The 20,256-nt window shown below is 36.0% G+C and overlaps 1 protein-coding gene across 1 annotated transcript in view; it reads left to right on the top strand.

Annotated features, from left to right (window-relative positions):
• Positions 1-20,256, top strand: part of LOC128943238 (loricrin-like) — a 41,689-nt gene that overhangs the window by 20,455 nt on the left and 978 nt on the right. The window contains exons 27-50 of the mRNA XM_054286113.1: positions 1,449-1,519; positions 2,340-2,381; positions 2,480-2,518; positions 3,431-3,464; positions 3,571-3,612; positions 3,736-3,780; positions 4,251-4,292; positions 4,921-4,959; positions 5,965-6,003; positions 6,687-6,725; positions 6,974-7,012; positions 7,290-7,328; positions 7,591-7,629; positions 8,352-8,381; positions 9,794-9,835; positions 10,235-10,273; positions 11,039-11,077; positions 11,335-11,373; positions 11,738-11,776; positions 12,143-12,181; positions 12,745-12,783; positions 13,255-13,293; positions 16,975-17,013; positions 19,221-19,259. Coding sequence (XP_054142088.1) covers positions 1,449-1,519; positions 2,340-2,381; positions 2,480-2,518; positions 3,431-3,464; positions 3,571-3,612; positions 3,736-3,780; positions 4,251-4,292; positions 4,921-4,959; positions 5,965-6,003; positions 6,687-6,725; positions 6,974-7,012; positions 7,290-7,328; positions 7,591-7,629; positions 8,352-8,381; positions 9,794-9,835; positions 10,235-10,273; positions 11,039-11,077; positions 11,335-11,373; positions 11,738-11,776; positions 12,143-12,181; positions 12,745-12,783; positions 13,255-13,293; positions 16,975-17,013; positions 19,221-19,259 — 972 coding nt within the window. The remainder of the gene's footprint in view (positions 1-1,448; positions 1,520-2,339; positions 2,382-2,479; positions 2,519-3,430; positions 3,465-3,570; positions 3,613-3,735; positions 3,781-4,250; positions 4,293-4,920; positions 4,960-5,964; positions 6,004-6,686; positions 6,726-6,973; positions 7,013-7,289; positions 7,329-7,590; positions 7,630-8,351; positions 8,382-9,793; positions 9,836-10,234; positions 10,274-11,038; positions 11,078-11,334; positions 11,374-11,737; positions 11,777-12,142; positions 12,182-12,744; positions 12,784-13,254; positions 13,294-16,974; positions 17,014-19,220; positions 19,260-20,256) is intronic.

Genomic DNA, 20,256 nt, shown 5'->3' with positions numbered 1-20,256 from the left:
TTGTCTTCTATCAGGATATGTATTCCTGAATCTTTTATTGAAGCTGTATTTACATAAACTCATTTGAATGGTATAGAGTTTTCTATTTCAACAAGAAGCATTTTGTTAATTATTCTTTCTGTAAAAAACTCCCACACTATTTAAACAAACTAATTGCATAAAGAAATTACTGCTTTCTGAACTTACTAACTTAAAATACAGCAACAGCAATTTTGGTCAGATGCAATACCACCTCTTTCATCTAATTGAGGCTAAGCAGTAATCATGGTTTACATGCTTTAAAATATAAACTAGTCCATTAAAATAAATAATAATGAAACTTCATTGAGGAAAAAATCTTTTTATTTGTTGCTTGATTGTACAAAAATCCATTTATAAGGAAGGTGGAGACCTTTATGCAAGTTTTTTTCATTCTAATAAACATTTTTCTTTGCATGCTTTAATCATTGCAAAAAAAAAGTTTTTAACAGAAATCCAGCACAGCTTGGTTGAGGAGAGTGTAATTAGTTGCTATCAACTAAAGGAAATTTTCAACCTGAAGAAAATAAGACATCAAAATAGGACAGATTAGAAAACCAGTTCTCAATGCAGTTGTGTCAACTTTGATGCATAAGAGACTTATTTTCCAATTTGCAATCGTATCAGCTGATCAAATTAATTTATGATAAATTATGTAGCAGTGGATTTGATCTTTGCTTTCATGGTCTTATCTTCATTTTCTGTCCAGGGCCCTCTACACATGGCAGCTACAGTTCTCACAGTAGCATGTAAACAGATTGGCCAGGACTGGTTACATTCTAATAATAGTTAAAAAGCAAGCTCTGGGTAGATGTATATGTACACATAAACTACCACTCCTAAATCTTACAGAAAAGAGAGAGTGATGTACTTCCTAGGGCAGTGCTTACAGCACCAAGCCTGACAGAGTTCAAGAAGCATCTGGCACATGGTGTGACTCTTGGGGCTGGTCCTGTGCAGGACCAGCAGTTTAACCTCAAAATCCTCTTGGGTCCCTTCCAACTCAGTTTATTCTGATTCCTTGAGAAATTCTTGCAAAAATCCTTCTTCTAGATTTAAAAGCTGTGAGTTACAAAACAGTCTCTTTAAACCTGGAGAATATTATAAATTAAGAGTCAGAGCTACACATATTTAAACCATCTTGTTTCAAAGGAAAAATGTATGTGGATCCCCAAATTCCTCACTCTGCAATTATTCTGCTTTTTCTCCAAGCTTTATTTAAAAACAAGATCTTAGTCTACAAATAGTCTCAGAGGAAGCAGTCTAACCATAGAATAATGCTTCCCCTGTTTTTATAGAAGGGGAAAAGGGTAGTTATAGTGAATGTCATAGGACTTTCACTATATGTTATAGGAACTGGTAAATAGTCTTCCCCTTTAAGTGATGAGCTGAAAAACATGGTCTCCTAAATACTCTTTACACTTTGAAAGTCCAGTATTCTGGCAGCTTTTAAAAAGGCCGTCAAGGTAATGATCGTCTATAAAAACGCGGAGTCTGCAAGGTATGACATAGGATCCTGAGATTAGAAAAGGAAAAATAAATGTTAGTAGTACTTTCAAATGTTTTAACCTGAACAGGAAATTACAGAACCTGCTACAGATTTCCTTATCTGTAAAAAAAGTACAAACCAGCATTCTGTTTTAGTCGTTGCTGTAAAGTTTCATTTGAAAGAATAGAAATTCACAGTAGAGTCACTTATGGAAATGTCTATTTGCAAGCAAATAGCTAGTCTCTGTTTTCATTTCAGGGAGCCCCAGGTTCTTCATACAACACATATTCTGGTAACCAGGTAAACATTCAGATAAAATGCCCTATTCAGAAACTCCACCTAAAACCTTCCCTGAAGGAATAGCCAGATATAAACCAGTAACCCATTCTGTCTTCTGCACAGGGAGGGCCTTACTACTACCCTGGAGGATCCTATGGACAGGTAGTAGCTCTTCCTCCCTCACCAGGATAATACAGACTCCCATCCTCCTGGTTCCTTCACTCCCAGTATTGTGGGTGCTATGACATATTAAATTTCAGACCTGACTGTTATCCCTTAGAGCAGAAAAATTAAATCAACCCTGATGTATCCTGGTGGTGTGAAGCTTGACAGAACAGTATAGAATGGTCTCCACAATTTCTTTGCAGAATTCAAATTTCAACAAGTTTTACTGCCTGAAGATTTCTTCCACTTCAAAAACAATGGTCTTGAGTTTTACTTAGGCACATAAAACTTAGCTTAAAATTGGGAGAAAGGGTAAAGTGAGAACCAGATGCACAGGTATTTAAACTGTCATCTGCAAGAAAATAACTGGTCTATGTTTTCCTTTCAGGGTGGCCCAAGTTCTTCTTATGGTTCTTACTCTGGTAACCAGGTAAATATTCTGGTCACTGTGCCTGCTCAGGAGCAGCCTAAAAGTATTCTTTGAGAAAACATTTACTACAAAGCAGTAAATTTCTGTTTTCTCTGCAGGGAGAGCCTTCCTACTATTCTGGTGGATCTTACGGAGAGGTAAGTGCTCTTTCTTCATTGTAGAGATAACAGACTTTTATCTTCATTCCTGTATTTTCAATATAGTGGCTGCTGTGAAATATAACACCCAAGAGTTGACTCTATCACAACACCTAATAATTCTATCAGCTGTCTGTACGTTACAACAAGCAATCTATCAGAGAAAAAGACTAAATTGTGCTTCCAGCTTCCATGGAATGATCTTTCATCTAACTAAAAAATTAGTGATAAGAAGCTCCTTCTTGTTTAAGAGTACTGCCCTGGATTGAGATTTAGATCCATTGGTATTTACACCATCCTGTTTGCAAGCAAATAGCTAGTCTGTGTTTTCATTTCAGGGAGCCCCAGGTTCTTCATACAACACATATTCTGGTAACCAGGTAAACATTCAGATAAAATGCCCTATTCAGAAACTCCACCTAAAACCTTCCCTGAAGAAGTAGCCAGATATAAACCAGTAACCCATTCTGTCTTCTGCACAGGGAGGGCCTTACTACTACCCTGGAGGATCCTATGGACAGGTAGTAGCTCTTCCTCCCTCACCAGAATAATACAGACTCCCATCCTCCTGGTTCCTTCACTCCCAGTATTGTGGGTGCTATGACATATTAAATTTCAGACCTGACTGTTATCCCTTAGAGCAGAAAAATTAAATCAACCCTGATGTATCCTGGTGGTGTGAAGCTTGACAGAACAGTATAGAATGGTCTCCACAATTTCTTTGCAGAATTCAAATTTCAACAAGTTTTACTGCCTGAAGATTTCTTCCACTTCAAAAACAATGGTCTTGAGTTTTACTTAGGCACATAAAACTTAGCTTAAAATTGGGAGAAAGGGTAAAGTGAGAACCAGATGCACAGGTATTTAAACTGTCATCTGCAAGAAAATAACTGGTCTGTGTTTTCCTTTCAGGGTGGCCCAAGTTCTTCCCACGGTTCTTACTCTGGTAACCAGGTAAATATTCTGGTCACTGTGCCTGCTCAGGAGCAGCCTAAAAGTGTTCTTTGAGAAAACATTTACTACAAAGCAGTAAATTTCTGTTTTCTCTGCAGGGAGGGCCTTCCTACTATGGACCTGGTGGATCTTACGGACAGGTAGGTGCTCTTTCTTCTTTGTAGAGATAACAGACTTATTTTCCACCTGTTCTGTCCTCAAAAGATGGAAAACACTTTCTTGGGAGAATCAAATTAATCAGCTTTTTAAAATTTTCTTTGCAGGGAGGGTCTTCTTCTTATGATAGCAGCAGTGAATCCTATGGTCAGGTAAGTACTCTTTTTTTCCACTTTGTGTAAACGTTGCTGAGGGCCAATACCCTGGGTGAAGTAAATATACAGCTATATCTGTACTTCAGCTCTCACTAGACTAATGAAAGTGGTCTTTTATTTGAGGAATGAGTGAATTGTATGTACTTTTACCTAGGTAGCCTGAACGTTTATAGGGCAGTAAAAGGTGCGGTGTCTCCAACCTTTATGGGTTATTCTTCTCAACAATGCTAGCTTTGAGTTACCTGCAAGATGGAGGTCTCTTTAAAAGTGGAATTAGAATTTGAGTTTAAAAACATGTATCATTAGTATTGTACAGGCACATAACTCAGTTGCTTAACAGTTCTGATAACCAAGTAAATAATCAGATTTTTTTAATCTGCCAGAAGAAGATCCCTACAGTAAGGAGAGAGAAAAAAAAAAGGCAGCACCTGTTTGCAATATGAAAATTATTTATGTTTTCTGAACAGGGTGGATCTTCTGTATATAGTGGTTCTGAGGCTTACGGCCAGGTAAATGTTATTTGTCTCCTACATCAAAAGCTTAAACTTGCTGTGCTGGTTTTTATGTGTACTGGGTTCTATGCCTCAGTTATTTTTAAGTGACCATGACCAGGAAAATGCCATTTTAACTTTTTTTTCTCTTTACCTTTGTAACAACTCAAAATGTTTCCATAATGTAGAGAACACGATGCACTATGCATGCTATTTTTCACTGTGACTAGCCCTGTGACTATTCAGTGCTTTAACAACTTTATTGCTCATATGTTAGCTCATTCAAAAGGAAAATACTTTATGCATTTACTTTACATACCTTACTTATGCAGAAGCTGTTGAAAGTTTAAATAATGGAATTTTTTAATATTAAGAATGATAACTTTGCAATTTAACTTCATTGAAAAGTTTCTCCCCTATAAAAAAGCATGTTTGCAAGGAGGGCTTTTTCCCAGCCTCTTCTGCTTAAGCCTCTTTTCAGGTAAAGTTAAATATTTTTTCTTTTCTTGCACATTCCCTAGTTTAGGTAAAATCTGAGATTCTAAGCACTTAGCTAGTTTTATTCTTCTATTTTATATACCCCACAATTAAGAACACGAAAGAGAATTTTTTACATGAAAATAAATGATTTTCCATTATTTTACAGGATTCACCTGCCATGGGAGCCAGTGAAACTGAAGATAGTGTAAGCATTTCTTCTCAAAAATATCAATATCTTCATTCACTACCTTTTAAAGTATCTAGGTGCTTACATGGACCTTTACCTTATCTGATGTCACGTGTTGTGCTATACATGATAAGAACTTCACAAATTAAAATTGCAGTTACAACAGTTCCAACTTCTAACAATCAAACATTTTTTTAATTTGCTGTTAGAAGTAGCAATTACAAAGAAAGCTCTTTTTATTTCACGATTTCTATCAAAACTCAATATTTTTATATGACTACTTCTCTTTCCATCCCAAATTAGCACTACATTTTGTTTGTTTTTCCAATGCCAGACACATGATTCAAGTTCCTTCAACTACATATTGCATAGGAATGGTCTGTTTTCACGTAGTGTGGTGAAAACTGCCTGCTTTTCTTTAAAAGATGCCTTTTCTACTGGCTAAAGTATATACTCTATTAACTCTGCTAAAGCCTGTTATAAGACTTCACAATTCTTAAGTCTTTTCCAGGGTCCTGGTTAGTAGGAAATTGCTCTCTGCAAATAATTACAAATTCAGCTGTGCACTTTAGTCACAAGTATACTGTGTCAATAGCTTCAATGCAGTTTCTGAACCAAACCTTCTTATGGATATTCAAGAAAGCTAAAATATGATACTACAGAGGCTCCAAGAAGCCCTCTGAAAAAAACTAAAGTGTAACAACAGATGTGTACCACATTTTGGTCTTTGAAAAATCAAGACAGCTTTGCAAATGCTGATGTTTTCCCCTGAAACATTCTGGAGGACATAAAATAGATTGAGATGTGACCTCATTCCTTTATTTCACTATATCAGGATTCAGCTTTCAAAAGAAAGAAATGCCATTCTCCAGAAATGAGCTGAGAAAGAATTTGCAGACTGCTTATCCTACAGCCTACATCTTCCACCTTCCCACAAGCAGTACCTCCCTTTGCTTCCCCCCCTTGCTTGGAAAGAAGCAGTAATATTTGCCATGGCAATAACTAGATTCTGGTCTTTTTTAGGATTCCTCCTCAGCGTCTGGTGGCCGCCAGAGTGAACGGGTAAGCAATCCCTCCTTTATGTAGTGCCAGGTGCCAGCCCAGTGCCAAACCTAAACTACATCTCCTGTGGAAAGCCTGAGGCAGTTCCAGTGTGGGACAGAAAGCCCTCAAGCCCATCAGGAAGGAGGATATGGTTAAAGAGTTTAAGTACTGCTAGAAATCCCAGCTGATGCTGAGGTGGGCTCCTGAATCTCAAGCTCACATCACAAATGTGATAGCACAATTTACTTGCTCAGGTCCTTGCACTTTTTAAATAACTGATTGACTGCAAAGAGCTTCAATACCATGATTTTTCCAGCATTTATTCTAAATGCAACCCTTTGCTTGTTGTGCTGTATGACTTATTTTGAAGGCTTCCACTTTCCTATCATTTTTATATGGCACATAATGTATTTATTCTAATGACACAGACTGAGAAATTAGTTTGTTGGAGATTTAAGTCTTTCAACTGTTGTATCCTAAAAATATTTTCCACCAAAAGAGCAATTATCAATAATCATGAAAGGCATGTGCTCTTTTATATATAAAGACAGTAGATTTTTTTTTATTTTTCTTGAATAATCCATGACAGAAAATTAAGGCATGTGGAGAAGAAAGGAGGAGAGTTTTTCTTCCACTCTGATCTTTCCAGTTTTTGGGGTTTGGTTTTTCCATGTAATTTCATTTTAAATACATTTTTCCAGGATTTTTATTCCCCAGGAGGCAGCCAGTCAGGTGGACATGTAAGCATCTATTTTATTTATTATTTGCAGTTCTCTTTCAAAATGGCTGTACAATTTAAAAATTATCCCAATGAGTAAATGACACCAAACCATTAATTTCCTAGAAATTCTCATGACATCTGGCATCATGACTTGTGAAATCAAATTGAAAACTGTTTGAATAAAAAATTTAAAATTTGTGTGCATAGAACAGTCTTGTTCTCCATAAGCTATTTCAAACAAAAATAAATTGGGTCTTCTTTTTGCAGGGGTCATCTTCTCAAAGTGGCAGCTACTCCAGTGGACAGGTAAATACTAAATCTTTGTATTTTTGACCTGAAGTATTAATCATACAAAAGTTTGAGGCCTCATATTGTATTACAGCAATTTTTAATCTGTGAATGAAAAAGACTTGTTCATTCTTCCTTACATAGCTCTACGTAAAATTCCAAATGCAAGCAGGGTAATCAAAATACAATTACTGTATTAACTGATGTTTTAACATCAGGAAAAATGAAAGTAAGAAATATTTGGCATTAATTTATATATTTTAAATATAAAGCAAGTGATTTTTATTTTTTTCAGGACTCATACTCATCTGGAAGCAGCCAGTATGGTGGGCAGGTGGGAAATTTTTATTCTTTGCTGTTATTGTGAGAGGTTTTCCCCCAATGTACATATTTAAAGAAAATATTACCAGATTAGCAATACCTAAATTTCCAGACTACTCTGTGGTTTATTTTATCCTCATTGATCTTTCTATAAATAAAATTACGTTCTCAACTAATATCAACTTTTGAAACAGTTAAAAGTGTAAAAGACAATACTTTGTATTTAAATGCATGTGTCACAGAAAAACCTTTAAACAAGAATGTAATGTTTTCAGGGTTCATCCTCCTCAGGAGGCAGCCAGTCTGGTGGACAGGTATGAACTTCTTTCTCCACAGTCTTCAGCCAGGCTTGTGTCAGGGACTCTATTTCTCTCATCTTTCCTTTACAAGAACTGTTTTCTTTCACCAGGAAAACAGAACTGTCCTTCTTGCCCAAAGCCTCAGCAACACATAGTTTTCTTTTGCCATTTGTTATGTGGACATCCTGCAAGCTAGAGTATCCAGCAGTAATTGTTTGGCACATGCATGTCAGCTTCTGTACCTGCTTTGGTACTAAAGTTCATGCATATTGAAAGTGCAGAGTGAGACACTGAACGGAGAACTCCTGCCCACTTCTCATTAGTTTTATCTGAGTACAAATCACCTGTTTTCTGGATCATCTGTAACATGAAACTGCTGCATGTACTCCAGGTGCTCTGGCCTGTGAAGAAAAAAAAAATTGCTTTCTATGGTACTACTCAGAATTTTGTATTCATCCTCTTGCTGAGTATTACTTTAAGGTAAAAAGTATTATATTATTTTTATGGTAAAAAGTGTAGGTAAGAAAATTTGAAGATAAAAAATGAGCATTTTGTTGCCCCACCAGAGCAATAAGTGCAGGAACAGTTGCATAGGATGAAACAGACTCGGTGCTAGAAGCTGGGCAGTTAAAATGTGGCTTTATGGTTTGCGTGCCTGGGATGGTAGAAGTAATTTGAGTTGTAGCTAGGACCCATTTCAGTCCTGTGCTCTTAAACACTTTCTGCATTCTTTACAGGGTGGATGTGATTGTTCTGGGACAAATTCTGTAAGTGCTACTTGTTCATTATACATTTTCTTTTACTAAATTATTTAACTGAAAAAATATGTGAGATCATATTTATTTCCAACTTAATTATTTTAATGTACTCCAAAATTTACATTAATTGTTCCTTTTGTGAGTTAGATGGTTCTGATATGGTAGGAGTTATTTCTTATCATGCCAAGATTCAGTGTTACAGAATCATTGAATCATTTAGGTTGGAGAATGCCTCAGGTCCAACCAGTAACGCAGCACTGCCAAGGTCACCACTTAGCCATGTCTCTAGGCGCCCCTTGTACAGGTCTTTTCAATACCTCTGGGGCTGGTGACTCAGCCCCTTCCCCAGCAACCTCTCCAGTACTTGATAATCCTTTCAGTGAAGAAATTGTTTCCTAAAATCCAATGTGAGCCTCCCCTGGAGCAGCCAGAGGCCATTTCCTCTGGTTCTATTGCTTGTAGCTTGAAAGAAGGGACCAGCCCCCACGTGGCTACAACCTCCTTTCAGGGAGTCATAGAGAGCAATAAGGACACACCTGAGCCTCCTTTTGTCTAAAGGCAAACAACCCCAGCACCTTCAGCTGCTCCTCACAAAGCTTGTGCTCCAGACCCTTCCCCAGCCCCTTTCCCATTTTTGGACACAATCCCACACCTCAAGGCCCTTCTTTGAGAGGCCCAAAAGTGAGCAAGGATTCAAAGTGGCAGCTTCATCAGTGCCCAATCAGTGTAGGGGGGACAATCCCTTCCCTAGGGCTGCTTGCTGGCCACATTATTTCTAATAAAAGCCAGGAAGCTCCAAAGCTGGCAGTGAGCTGCATCTCTGAGCAGTGATGTCAGTTGCTATACAGTATTTACAAAGATGTGTATCTCTTCTCAAAAAACCCAAAAAAGATTGCATTAAATAGCGGAATTAATTGACAAAAGACCTATTATGAAACCTAAAATAATATCCAGTCTATAAAATTGCCAATTGTAAAAATTTGTATCAAAAATCAATCTTTACAAAATTTAATATATAAACAAAACAAAAAATGGAGCGACTTCTCACTTGTGTCCATATGAAATTATTTAAGGACTATGAAATAGGGTAATCCCTGTTTTCAAAGCAATTCATATGTGGACAATCAACATGTAGCATGTAAAGGACATTCCTGCACCTTGGAAATACTCTTATCTCCTAGGCAATGAATTATAGGTAGATACAATATGATACTTCATGATTTGTGGTCTTCTGGACCAAAAAAGGGCTATTTTATCTATTGGCAAGTTGATAGAGTAAGTGAAGTGTAAGTGTAACTGATTTCAGGCTGTGATATTCTTCCTTTGAAATGCCATGAAACAGACATTCTAAGGTTTTGTTTCATTTATAGTTTATGACCAAAGACAAAGGCTAATTTTTCTTTTCTTGTTTTCATTTATAGGGTGGATCCCCTACTTTAGTCAGAAGTAATTCCTCTGCAAATGTAAGAAATGTTCATCAGCTTTTAAGTTTGTCCTCTGTTTGCTTTATCAATATAATGGCTAGAGAGGATAAAAAGAGTCAGTGCCTAATAGGAGTCATACATTTGTGAAAATAACCTACTTTGGTTACAAAATTAAAAATACGCACAGGACATTCTTTTTAATTGTAACTAAAAAATGCAAACAGAACTCTCATTCAGTGCTCCCAGTTTTCCTTTCCATTTGAAATAGTTTTCACTCAAAGAGAAGTCTCTTACAATGAAAAATGTTGTTACAAACACAGGTAGATAACAGTGCAAATATTTACTTTGGGAGTCAATTCTATTGGCTTCCTTGGAATTATATAAAAAAATCCCCCAAGGATATGGATTTATGTGATTTTACTGCTCTTTTTTCCCCAGGGCACATCTTCTTCTGGAGGCAGCCACTACAACAGCCAGGTAAGCATTCATTCCAAAAAGAATGATTTACCACTGCTGAAAATGATTGTTAATTCATTCAGTCAAATTCAATTTTTATATAGGAACTGGGTAAAAAGAACAGAAGCCCAGCAAGTGAAATTCATCATTGAGTTAGATATGTCCTAAAAATTATAACAATGGATTTTTTAGCCAAGAGTGCCCTGACTTTGTGAAACTTGCAAAATGAAGCTTTGAAAAAAAAAAACGAAACAAACCAAAAACCAACCAAACAAGTGTGGGGAAAGAATGAATCAAACTGCATCATTTTGAATTCCTATTTGATCTAATTCCATTATGAAGAAAAAAAAAATCCAATCTCCCCTCTTTAAAGAGACCTTTTGTTGTATGAGGTTTCAGCAAATTTTCTTAGTTTGGTTTTCAGAGTTCTGTTGGTAGGTAATATTTTACTGCCAGCTCTGGACGAGCATTCAGCTTTCCAAATTAAAAAACTTCATTCTCCAGAAGTGAGCAGAGAAAGAACAGGAAAGAATTTTACTTTAACCTTCCCAACATGTCACACAAACAAAGCACTACGTCTTTGCCTTCCACCCTTGCTAAGGATCTCAAGTATTTTCCCAAATTAGCTTGCTCAACTGAAATCCTAGTTATTAAAGCATTCTGAAAGCCCTGCTCACCTGTCTTCCCTCTTACCTTGCTCTCTTGCTCCTGTTGTCCTGGCAGAGTCATGTTTTTATTTAAGGAAATCCTACTGCAGGTAATTCACTCAGCTGGTATTCTTTACAGGATTCATATTCCTCTGGAGCTAACCAGTATGGAGGACATGTAAGTTCTTACTTTTAATATTTTATATTATATTTTTAAATAAATAGTTGACTCACATTAAGGACCTCAATTTAATATATCAAGAAAATTGGCAGTGGTCTATACTCTGTGGTAATATTGTGCATTCAAGGAAGACAAAAAACAGAGTTTATTTTGGGATAATTGCACACAAACACTCTAACAAAATATAGGTGCCTTTGCCGCTTCTTTCCATGAATTAGATATTCAGAAATAACTAATTATCAATTTTTTTCCAGGAGTCATCTTCTTATGGAGGCAGCCAGTATGGTGGACAAGTAAGCATTAATAGTCCCCATTTTTGTAGTTTATTTACTGTCCACCTGACTGACTCTATCTTAGCTTTAATTTAATCTAAAATCTCTTCAGTAAATCTTTCTCTGTAGTGTTCTGATGCTACTGTAATTAAACAAAACAAGTTCAGATGAAAATCATTATCTAAGACTAAGAAAAAATAGAATGAGAAATACTTGGCTGACTCAACTGACTCTTGAAATTTGCAGGACTGGATATCATGTCTCTCTGAAATAAATCAGTACTTTATGAAGCTAGCCATAATTTTTAAAGCCTCATGAAATGATACTATGCATTTATGAAGCAAGTGTAAAAAGGTTTCAGTTTCCATTTTTTGTTTATTTTCAGGGTTCACGTTCCCCAGGAGGCAGCCAATATGGTGGACAGGTAAATATTCTTCCCGTGTAGTATTTACTACTTTGTCAAAGAGATTTGGCAGTTCTCTGAGTACAAGAACATTTTAAGGAGATTGGGGTTTGGTTTGGGGGGGGGTTCTGTCCATTTTTTATCTAATTTGTTGCTAAGTATATAATGGCTATAAATGTATGGGGTCCCAAGCCACAGCAGAGTTTTTAAGATGGAATTTCTGATGCACCATGGTAAATGCAGATGAGCCTCAGCCATTTTGGCAAGTGTGGTTCAGTCCACTGACAGTTCTGGAGGGAAGGAAACTGAGTACTCCTTCACATGGAGCATGGTTTAAAGGAGTTCAATGATATGGATATAGAGATTATTCAATTCTTTTTTGTTCAGGGTTCACCTTCTTCAGGAGGCAGCCAGTATGGAGGACAGGTGAGAATCTCTTCTCATTCTATACCAAAACTTAGTACTTTTATATTGACTGAAAAATAATTTGTGAAAAAAATCTGTTTATCTGATAAAAGATAGGTATCTAAAGATATATGCTTTGAAGCAATACAAAAACTGTGGGGATCTGCTGCCTCTGTTGTATTAAATGCAGTTCTGGCCTTGTTCTACCCTCCAACCTGCCCTGTTGCTGTCAAGGTCTCTTATCTCTAAGGAAGCAGATTCCTCCCTCCTCTACATCATTTCCTTCAGAAAAACGCAATATCAGAGTTGATATCTGAAAAGCAGTATGGTTAAAAATAGGAAGAGGGGAGAAGGTGAGGACTTACTAAGACTCCTCATGCCCCTGTGAAATGAAAGATGATAGATAGAGTTCCTGGTGCTGCCTGGAGGTATAGCCTCTAATATGGAGTGACACACAAAGCAATAGGCTGAGTGTTTATCTTCCTGACATTTTTCATTGTGCAACAGAGAAAAAAAATACTGCTTCTTTAAAAAGCTCTTTAAAAGCTTTTTTATTTGAGAAATAATTGGCACCTTTGCTACAGGGTCCATCTTTCTCAGGTGGCAGACCTTATGGAGGACAGGTGAGAATTATTTTTCTGTTTATGGGCTGTTTTCTCCATTGTTTCATTGTTTGCCTTTTCTTTTTTTTTCTTTTTCTTTTTTTTTTTTTTTTTGTTGTTGTTGTTGTTGTGAAAATCAGAATATTTTTTAAAGGAGTGTCTGACAGCAAAACAGTGTTTAGGCAGAACAGCTGAATATCTGGCTCTGCTGTGTCAGACCACATAAGCAAGGTATGGAAGGCTACTGTGAGCACACAGTCCAGGGCAGCAGCACTACCCACACCTGCCTGAAGCTGACTTTGAATCAAACTTCATTGTTCTGTTTAAACAGCAGCCACTGTAAAGGCTCTCAGTGGATTTCAGTATGGTTACAAAGTACATGTTCATGTCTCTGTGGCACTTAAATCCAAGGAAGACAAAAATGTCGTTTTCTGTGACAGGTCATGAGCTAAAGAATGTGCAACAAGTACAAATGCTTTTTCATTTCTTCAGGGTATAGCTTCTTCAGGAAGCAGCCAGTATAGTGGACAGGTAAAACCTCTACTTTCATGGTACTTGCAGTTTGGGTGCTCATCAGGAAAACAGACTGGTATTTTTTGCAGAAAAGGAACATTCTGAGATAGAATAGCTTTAAGCCAGACTGAAGCTGGATTGCTAAGTATGAGTTTGGAATATCAGATCATATTAAGACCAAATGACACAGGGGCCTGTGACGCGGGAAATGTCACAGCATGGAAATGTTTCTTCAACATATCATGGTTTAAGATAATTTTTTGTGTTATGTTTAAATGGAAGCAATTTGAAATTCTGAGAACCACAGAGAAGTGAGAATGTTACTCAGTAACACACAAGTAATTAAGTTACTTATTTCTTCCAGGGCTTTTCTTCAGGGGTCAGGCAGTCTGGTGGACAGGTATGTTTTCTTTCTCTGTATGGTTCTGCTAGTGTCATATACTCCCAAACTGCTTTGTGTAATTTCCCTTCACAAAAACTGTTTCCAGTCACACATTTAATCCAGACTAAATATGGAAAGTGAGACACTGAATAGTGAACACCAGGCCACCTCTGAGTTTTACCAGTGTAGAAGTTACCTAATAGGCCTCCACTGGAAGTCATCCAAAGAGCACTGCATGTATCCATAAGATGACAGAGTATATAGAATTGGAAGGATCCATCAGGATCAGCCAGTCCAACTCCTGGCCCTGTGCAGGACACCCCAAGAATGACACCATGTCCCTGAGAGCATTGTCCAAATACTTCTTGAATTCTGACAGGCCTGGTGCTGTGATCACTTCCCTGGGGAAATTCTAATTGCTCTGGTATCCTCAAGGAAAAATAAAACACAAGTAGTATTACTATTCAGAATGTTTTACTTATCCTTTTGTGAGTAGGTTTTTACTGTAAATTTTAAATGAGAAGTTAGAAGATTCTATTTTAAAATTTGATTAGTAAGTGCACAGCTAGCATAAAAGGGCAGGGAAGAGATAAAAAACCTTCCTTTTTAAATGGAGCTTGATAAATTGATGAGTAGTGTTTCATAATCCATTTTCTTAGAGTAGCAGAATATGAGTTTGATTTACTAATTCAGAGGCCTATTCCAATCATAGACCCAGGAAAGTAAGTTTGGTTGTGTTTTGTACAGGGTGGGTGTGTGTGCCCCGGTGGAGGTTCAGTAAGTATTTTTTGTCTTTATATATTATTCATAGTATGTACACATACTGGGAAATTCCCAAGGAGCTACACTTCTTGAAATAATTCTGTCTGTCAAGTTCTATGTATGATGAAATCTTTTTCCACATTATGCTAAAATGAGCAATTTTGAACCTGCTAAAGGCAAAAATAATAAGTGACTTGGAACCACAGCATTGTATTCAAAATGAGCGACTCAGTTTGTAAGAGAGGCCTGGGACTTTTCTAAGAATCTGTTTCACAAATATCTCATAGTGTACCTGTTGGCTTTTGGACTTTGCTCTTATGATAGTTATTAACAATATGATTGAACTAGTGAAACTTAGATTAAAATCTTGGCTTCAAATTCTTTCAGAATGGGGCAGAGAAACACATTTGGGAAAATTAAAGCTATTTCCATTTTTCTGTCTAACTAGTATATTTCCTATTTCTTTGTAAATTCCTGGAAAGAAAGCCAAAAAACCCCAAATATATAAAAAACATCCCCCACCCCCCCGTTTTGCTGAGATCAAGTTAATTTACTTGTGAAGGATTCTCAGTTACCTGGTTTTTTTTTCAATGGACTCAAAAATTGCTTGGATCACTACTTCTCTTTATTGGTCTATGTAATGAAGCAAAATTACATGCCCAAGTATATAACCCATGGTGTATATGCCAGTTCTGAGAATCAAAAGTGTTGAAAACACTCTAATATAAATTAGAGTTTATATAAATTAGAGTTTATATGAATAGAAGATATATAATAATAATACTCACTTATATACACGTTATATATATATATACATATATTCCTTGACATACAAATCAAGACAAATTAGAATAATAGTAAGCAGTGTAAATGACTTGATCACTGCAATAGGTCAGTTTGTTCTCTTGGATTTCCTCTGTGTGACACTGAAGTTATCACAGAGTAAACGTTGCTGTTTCTGTTGAATGCAGGGCTCTTTCTCAGGAACCAACTACCATGGTGGACAGGTAGGCAGTTTGTCTCTAGCATTTACACAGACTAGTTCCTCAGGAATAAACATGGCTGGGTTGTCATATTTGCCAGTAGCCATTAAATATTGAGCTCAGTTTAGTCACAGAGATAGGTAAAATAATTCCAGAGAGTGCAGGGGGCTTTTATTCAATCACAGTTGACATTTCAATTATATCCTTCTATATACAAGAGCCAAGGTTTGTAGTTACTTTGTAGTTATAGAAGCTTTCTTACCTTAAAAAATTACTGAAGAATCATTCACAGGGTTCATCTCACTGCATAAATCAACAATATGATGTGTGCATAATTAGTCATTTGCCATTGCATTAGTAACTGTGTAAAATTCTGCCAGTTAATCAGTGTCATGAGTATTGTTTATATTATATTAGGTCCAGGATCTTTTTTTGCCATTTAAAAATTTGTTGCTATTAAAAAAATTGTTTATAAAAAATTTGCATTCTTTTTATAGGGTTCATATCCTGGAAGTAATCAGTATGGTGGACAGGCAAGCAAATTTTCTTTGTTTTCAAGATCTAACTTCTATTTTCAATTTATCACCTGAAAAAATATGCAGTACATATACTGCCAGTTTTTTAGGGTTATTTTACTCCTAATAAATATTTGAAAACAGGGACTGTCAGTAGCTGGAGTATGCTCAAAATAGAGTAGCACGAATAAATTTCCACGCAAAGAAATTCCATAGATCATAATTTTAGTTGTTTTACCTCAGAATGCCTCTTATCTGAAGTGATTATTTTAATATTTACACTAAATACTTGGAAAATTTGGTACAGAATAAGCCAATAGATACTGCTTAAAAAATATAAATTCAGGTGTGTTGCACACAATAACACTACTTTCCTCTTCAGATCACTTCAAGACTCTTCCCATTAAGCATGCACCTTATGCAGACTGTTTGCCACTGATTCAGAAATGTTACTAGTGCAAATAGCTGGCAAGTTAAATGCATGACTAACTCAAAAGATGGAGCCTATTTTCATTAGTATTACTGTGTTTGCAATGTCTCACTCTACCATGGTAAAAAAATTAATTGCTTTTTATTCCAATGGCAAACATTGGTGTTCAGTATCACTCCATTAAAAAGATAATCTCACATAGAATGGAGAGGATTCTTTACACTGCAAATAATTTTTCCGCTCAAACTACCTAATTGGTAATATTAACAATGTTTCTACAATAATACACATGGTGCTCTCTAAACATGCCTGACATAATGGAAAATCAAAATAAAGTCTATTTTTTTTTCTCTTCAATAGAGCCATATGTAAGACGCTTTTGATCCATTTATTTGTGGAACAGAACAGTCTCAGCAGGTGTTTTGTGACTGTTTGCCCAATTTATTACTTTCAGTTGTTGAAAAACTTCAAGGCATTAGATCAGAAGTCTTTTACTGTATCTTTTCAGATTAATATACTTTCCAGATTATGAGTGAGATCTCCTGTAAGAAGTCCTGTGATGTTTCACTTTGCACAGAATAATGAAAAGTAACCGCTGTTAATTTTCTTCACCTTTTTTTTTAATAGGGATCTTATCCCTCAAGAGGCAGCCAGTATGGTGGGCAGGTGAGTATTCCCTTTCCATCCCATCACTTCAAACTCTTTCCTAACACACTTTATAGATTGGGTCAGTTACTTGATGCTAACTGATACTTTAATTTGGCCATTTTATTAAGTTTAAACAGTGGAGGTAATATGGATTGAAGCTGTTTCAGTAAGGTGAATAAAAGATTTGGTTACAATGAGTGACTGTTCTGTGTAAAATATTCCTTGAACATACTATAGTTGCCAGGCTGCATTTTATAACACTGCTTTCTTGATTCTTGTGGTGTGTAGTACAGAGTGCAAATTTTAAGCGTCCCATTTACGATTTTTGTTCAAAGAACACCCAAATAAGCTTGTCCTAAGTACTACAGAAATTGTCTCAAGACAGTGATAGATGATTTTACATTCAATTAATACAAGTTTGATTTACTTGTTACAGGGCTCATATCCTTCTGGAGGCAAACAACATGGTAAACCAGTAAGTACAAAGCATTCAAATTTACCTTTCTCTTTTTTTATACACCTGCTGAAAAAAAATGTATTAAGTTAGTTATGGACTAGACAGAGAATTACTTTAATATGCACAGAGTGGCACATGATTTACTTATCTGGGATACTCTCAACGAATGCAAACACAATATTTATTTTCACACAGTTTTGAGACAGCACTTTACTGTGTAGCTGAACTAGTAATCACAGAAGGAAACTACTGGATTTGTGTGTGTGTGTGTGTAAGGAACTTCTGAACAGCTATTTCTGTTTAAATTCATAATAATAATACACTTTGTGCTCAGAGCTCAGTTTTCCATTGATTTTGTATGCATTTGTCTTAAGTATTTCTGTTGTGCTTTGAAGAAAACACTTTCTCTTTTCAAAGGAAATAATAGTTGCCATTTAACTATGCATATTTTCAACTTCTACCATTTCAGACTACTCTTTTTACTGTATAATTTGGACCTCACTCTTGCCATTCAATGGCAGTTCATACAAATGTTTTAGCTTATCTCATAGAAAAGATGTACTTGTTATTAAAAAGAGATCATAAATGTTAAATTTTCTAATACATGAATCCTAAAGGTGAGGCATTTTCTGTATCTATTTGATGGCATTTCTTAAAGACTTAATAATTGTAACATTTCCTGTTGGCAATGCCATTCAAATAAGCAGAGCCACTTCATGAAAAAACTGAATAAGATGCTTTCAGAACACCTAATTTTTCTGTACCTACTTTTATTTTCAACTACCTTTCTTATTAGAGTTTCCTTTAAGTAGGGGCTATATAGTAAAGGCCTCCTATAATTTGACTTTTTTTTGTTGGTGGTGTCTTTTTTTACCCAAATGTAACCATAGACTGATACCAGAAGAATTATGGTTTAATTGGACTTTATTATTTTTTCTATTCCATACATTAAACACAACTAAAAAACAGTTCTTTTTTCTTGAGAATTTTGCATAAAATTTTCCAATACAACATTTGAAAGAACACACATCACAGAAAATGTTAAATATAAGTATTTCAGATAAGGTTTTGCCTGGATTTTTGGTTGACTGGATACAAAACAGTGTTCATTCTTCTCTGGTCTTTAATTACAGATAGCAAGACTATTTAAGCACAAATAGAATTAGAGGCAAAAACAGGTATCTTTTTTCAGGGTTCCTCTTCCTCAGGAGGCAGTCAACAAGGAAAGCCAGTAAGGATATTCTTCTTTCAGTATTCTGCAACCAAATTAGAAATGGGGATATTGGGTTTTAAGATGGGTAACAATGAGGGTAAAATTTTAAATTATGTTACAATAGTAAATGTATGAGAAAAATGATCAATGAAAATTGGAATATTTTGCTCAAGCTTGAACCTTAGGATGAGGCAGCATTTATTCCTCCCACAGCAAAGTTTTTTATTCATAGGAACATGGTTGGGTCATTCTGATAAGAATGATGCATTTAAATATCAGGGTAATTGTTTCAGTTTCCAACTCTGTAGTTTGGACAAGACACATTGCTTTGACCCATTCCTCTGAAACTCTTCCTGCAATAAAAAGGACATAGCTGTGCTTATTTGAGACCATTCAATTCAAATAGGGGGGAAAAGTGCAGTGAAAATGGTAAAACCAAAATCACTATCAGACCCTCTTATGTCCAGGGCATTTTCAAGACTGCTGTGTGCTCTTTGGACACAATCCACTGCAGCTTTGTATGACAAAATTAAATGGTTCATAATTATTTCACAGGGTGGCTCTGGCTCAGGAAGCACTTACTCTGGGAAACCGGTAAGAATACTTTCATCTTCTTTTCTCAGTAAACAAAGAGCCTGGGTGGTGTGTAGAGAAATTTTGGGATGACTTGGTCTGAAGAGAACATCCTCTGTTAATATTAGTTCAACCTTCCTCTAGAACAACTTAAAACAACACCATGGGTTAAGCTATTAAAATCTTATTGATCACAGGAAAAAACTGTGTTGGAAACCATTGGCTGGGAACATCCCTATAAATTTGTTTGTTTGTTTGTTTTCAGCAATCACCCTACTCAGGCGGCAGTCAAGTGGTAAGAACTTTTCCTCTGTAGTTTCTACTGGTCTCTTCCTATAAATGTCACAGAAAACTGAAAGCTGTCAAATTTCCTACATCTGAATAAATGTTGGAGAACATATGTGCAACATAATAAATTAAATAGTCTTAACAAAAATGAAGAAAAGTGGGACCACATAGGTGCTTTATGCTTTTGACTCTATCACTGAAAAATATGTGTTGATAGAAATGTGGCACATGATCTTTTGACATCAGAAGTGTCCATGTAATAGACAGGGCTAATAGAAAAAGATTTCTCTAAAAACGTCCATGCTTTTATAATAGCAATAAAGAGAACTATTTAGGAATGGGTTTATCAAATTTCTCTCTTTTTTTTGTTTTTATAGAGCTCTGCTGGGAAACACTCAACTCCCCAACTCCTGATGTTATTCAGTGTTTTGAGTGCCTTTGCTCTCTCTGCTGCTGTATCAAAATGGTCTATATGAACTTCTGTAGTGTTACTTGACATCCTAAACACTGATTATAATCTGTATTATTAATTACTTAATGTATAAAAAAATACCATTAAGTCAAATTGGCAGATGCTACTTGGCTGTTATGTTGCATGTCTAGCTGGTATGTCATGTCCCTCATTAGTTTACCTCTGGTTTTAGTCATTAGTAGTTCTCATTAGTTGTGTCAGTGTTTTAGGCATCATTTTAAGAGAGCATATGGTACCCCACCTATAGGATATGTTTTT

The sequence above is a fragment of the Melozone crissalis genome, unplaced genomic scaffold (assembly GCF_028551555.1).
Source record: "Melozone crissalis strain CALT ecotype California unplaced genomic scaffold, PUWL_Pcris_2 ptg000045l_1, whole genome shotgun sequence".
Taxonomy (NCBI): domain Eukaryota; kingdom Metazoa; phylum Chordata; class Aves; order Passeriformes; family Passerellidae; genus Melozone; species Melozone crissalis.
The sequence above is the reverse complement of the archived record's forward strand: the minus strand, read 5'-3'. Positions and strand labels throughout refer to the sequence as shown.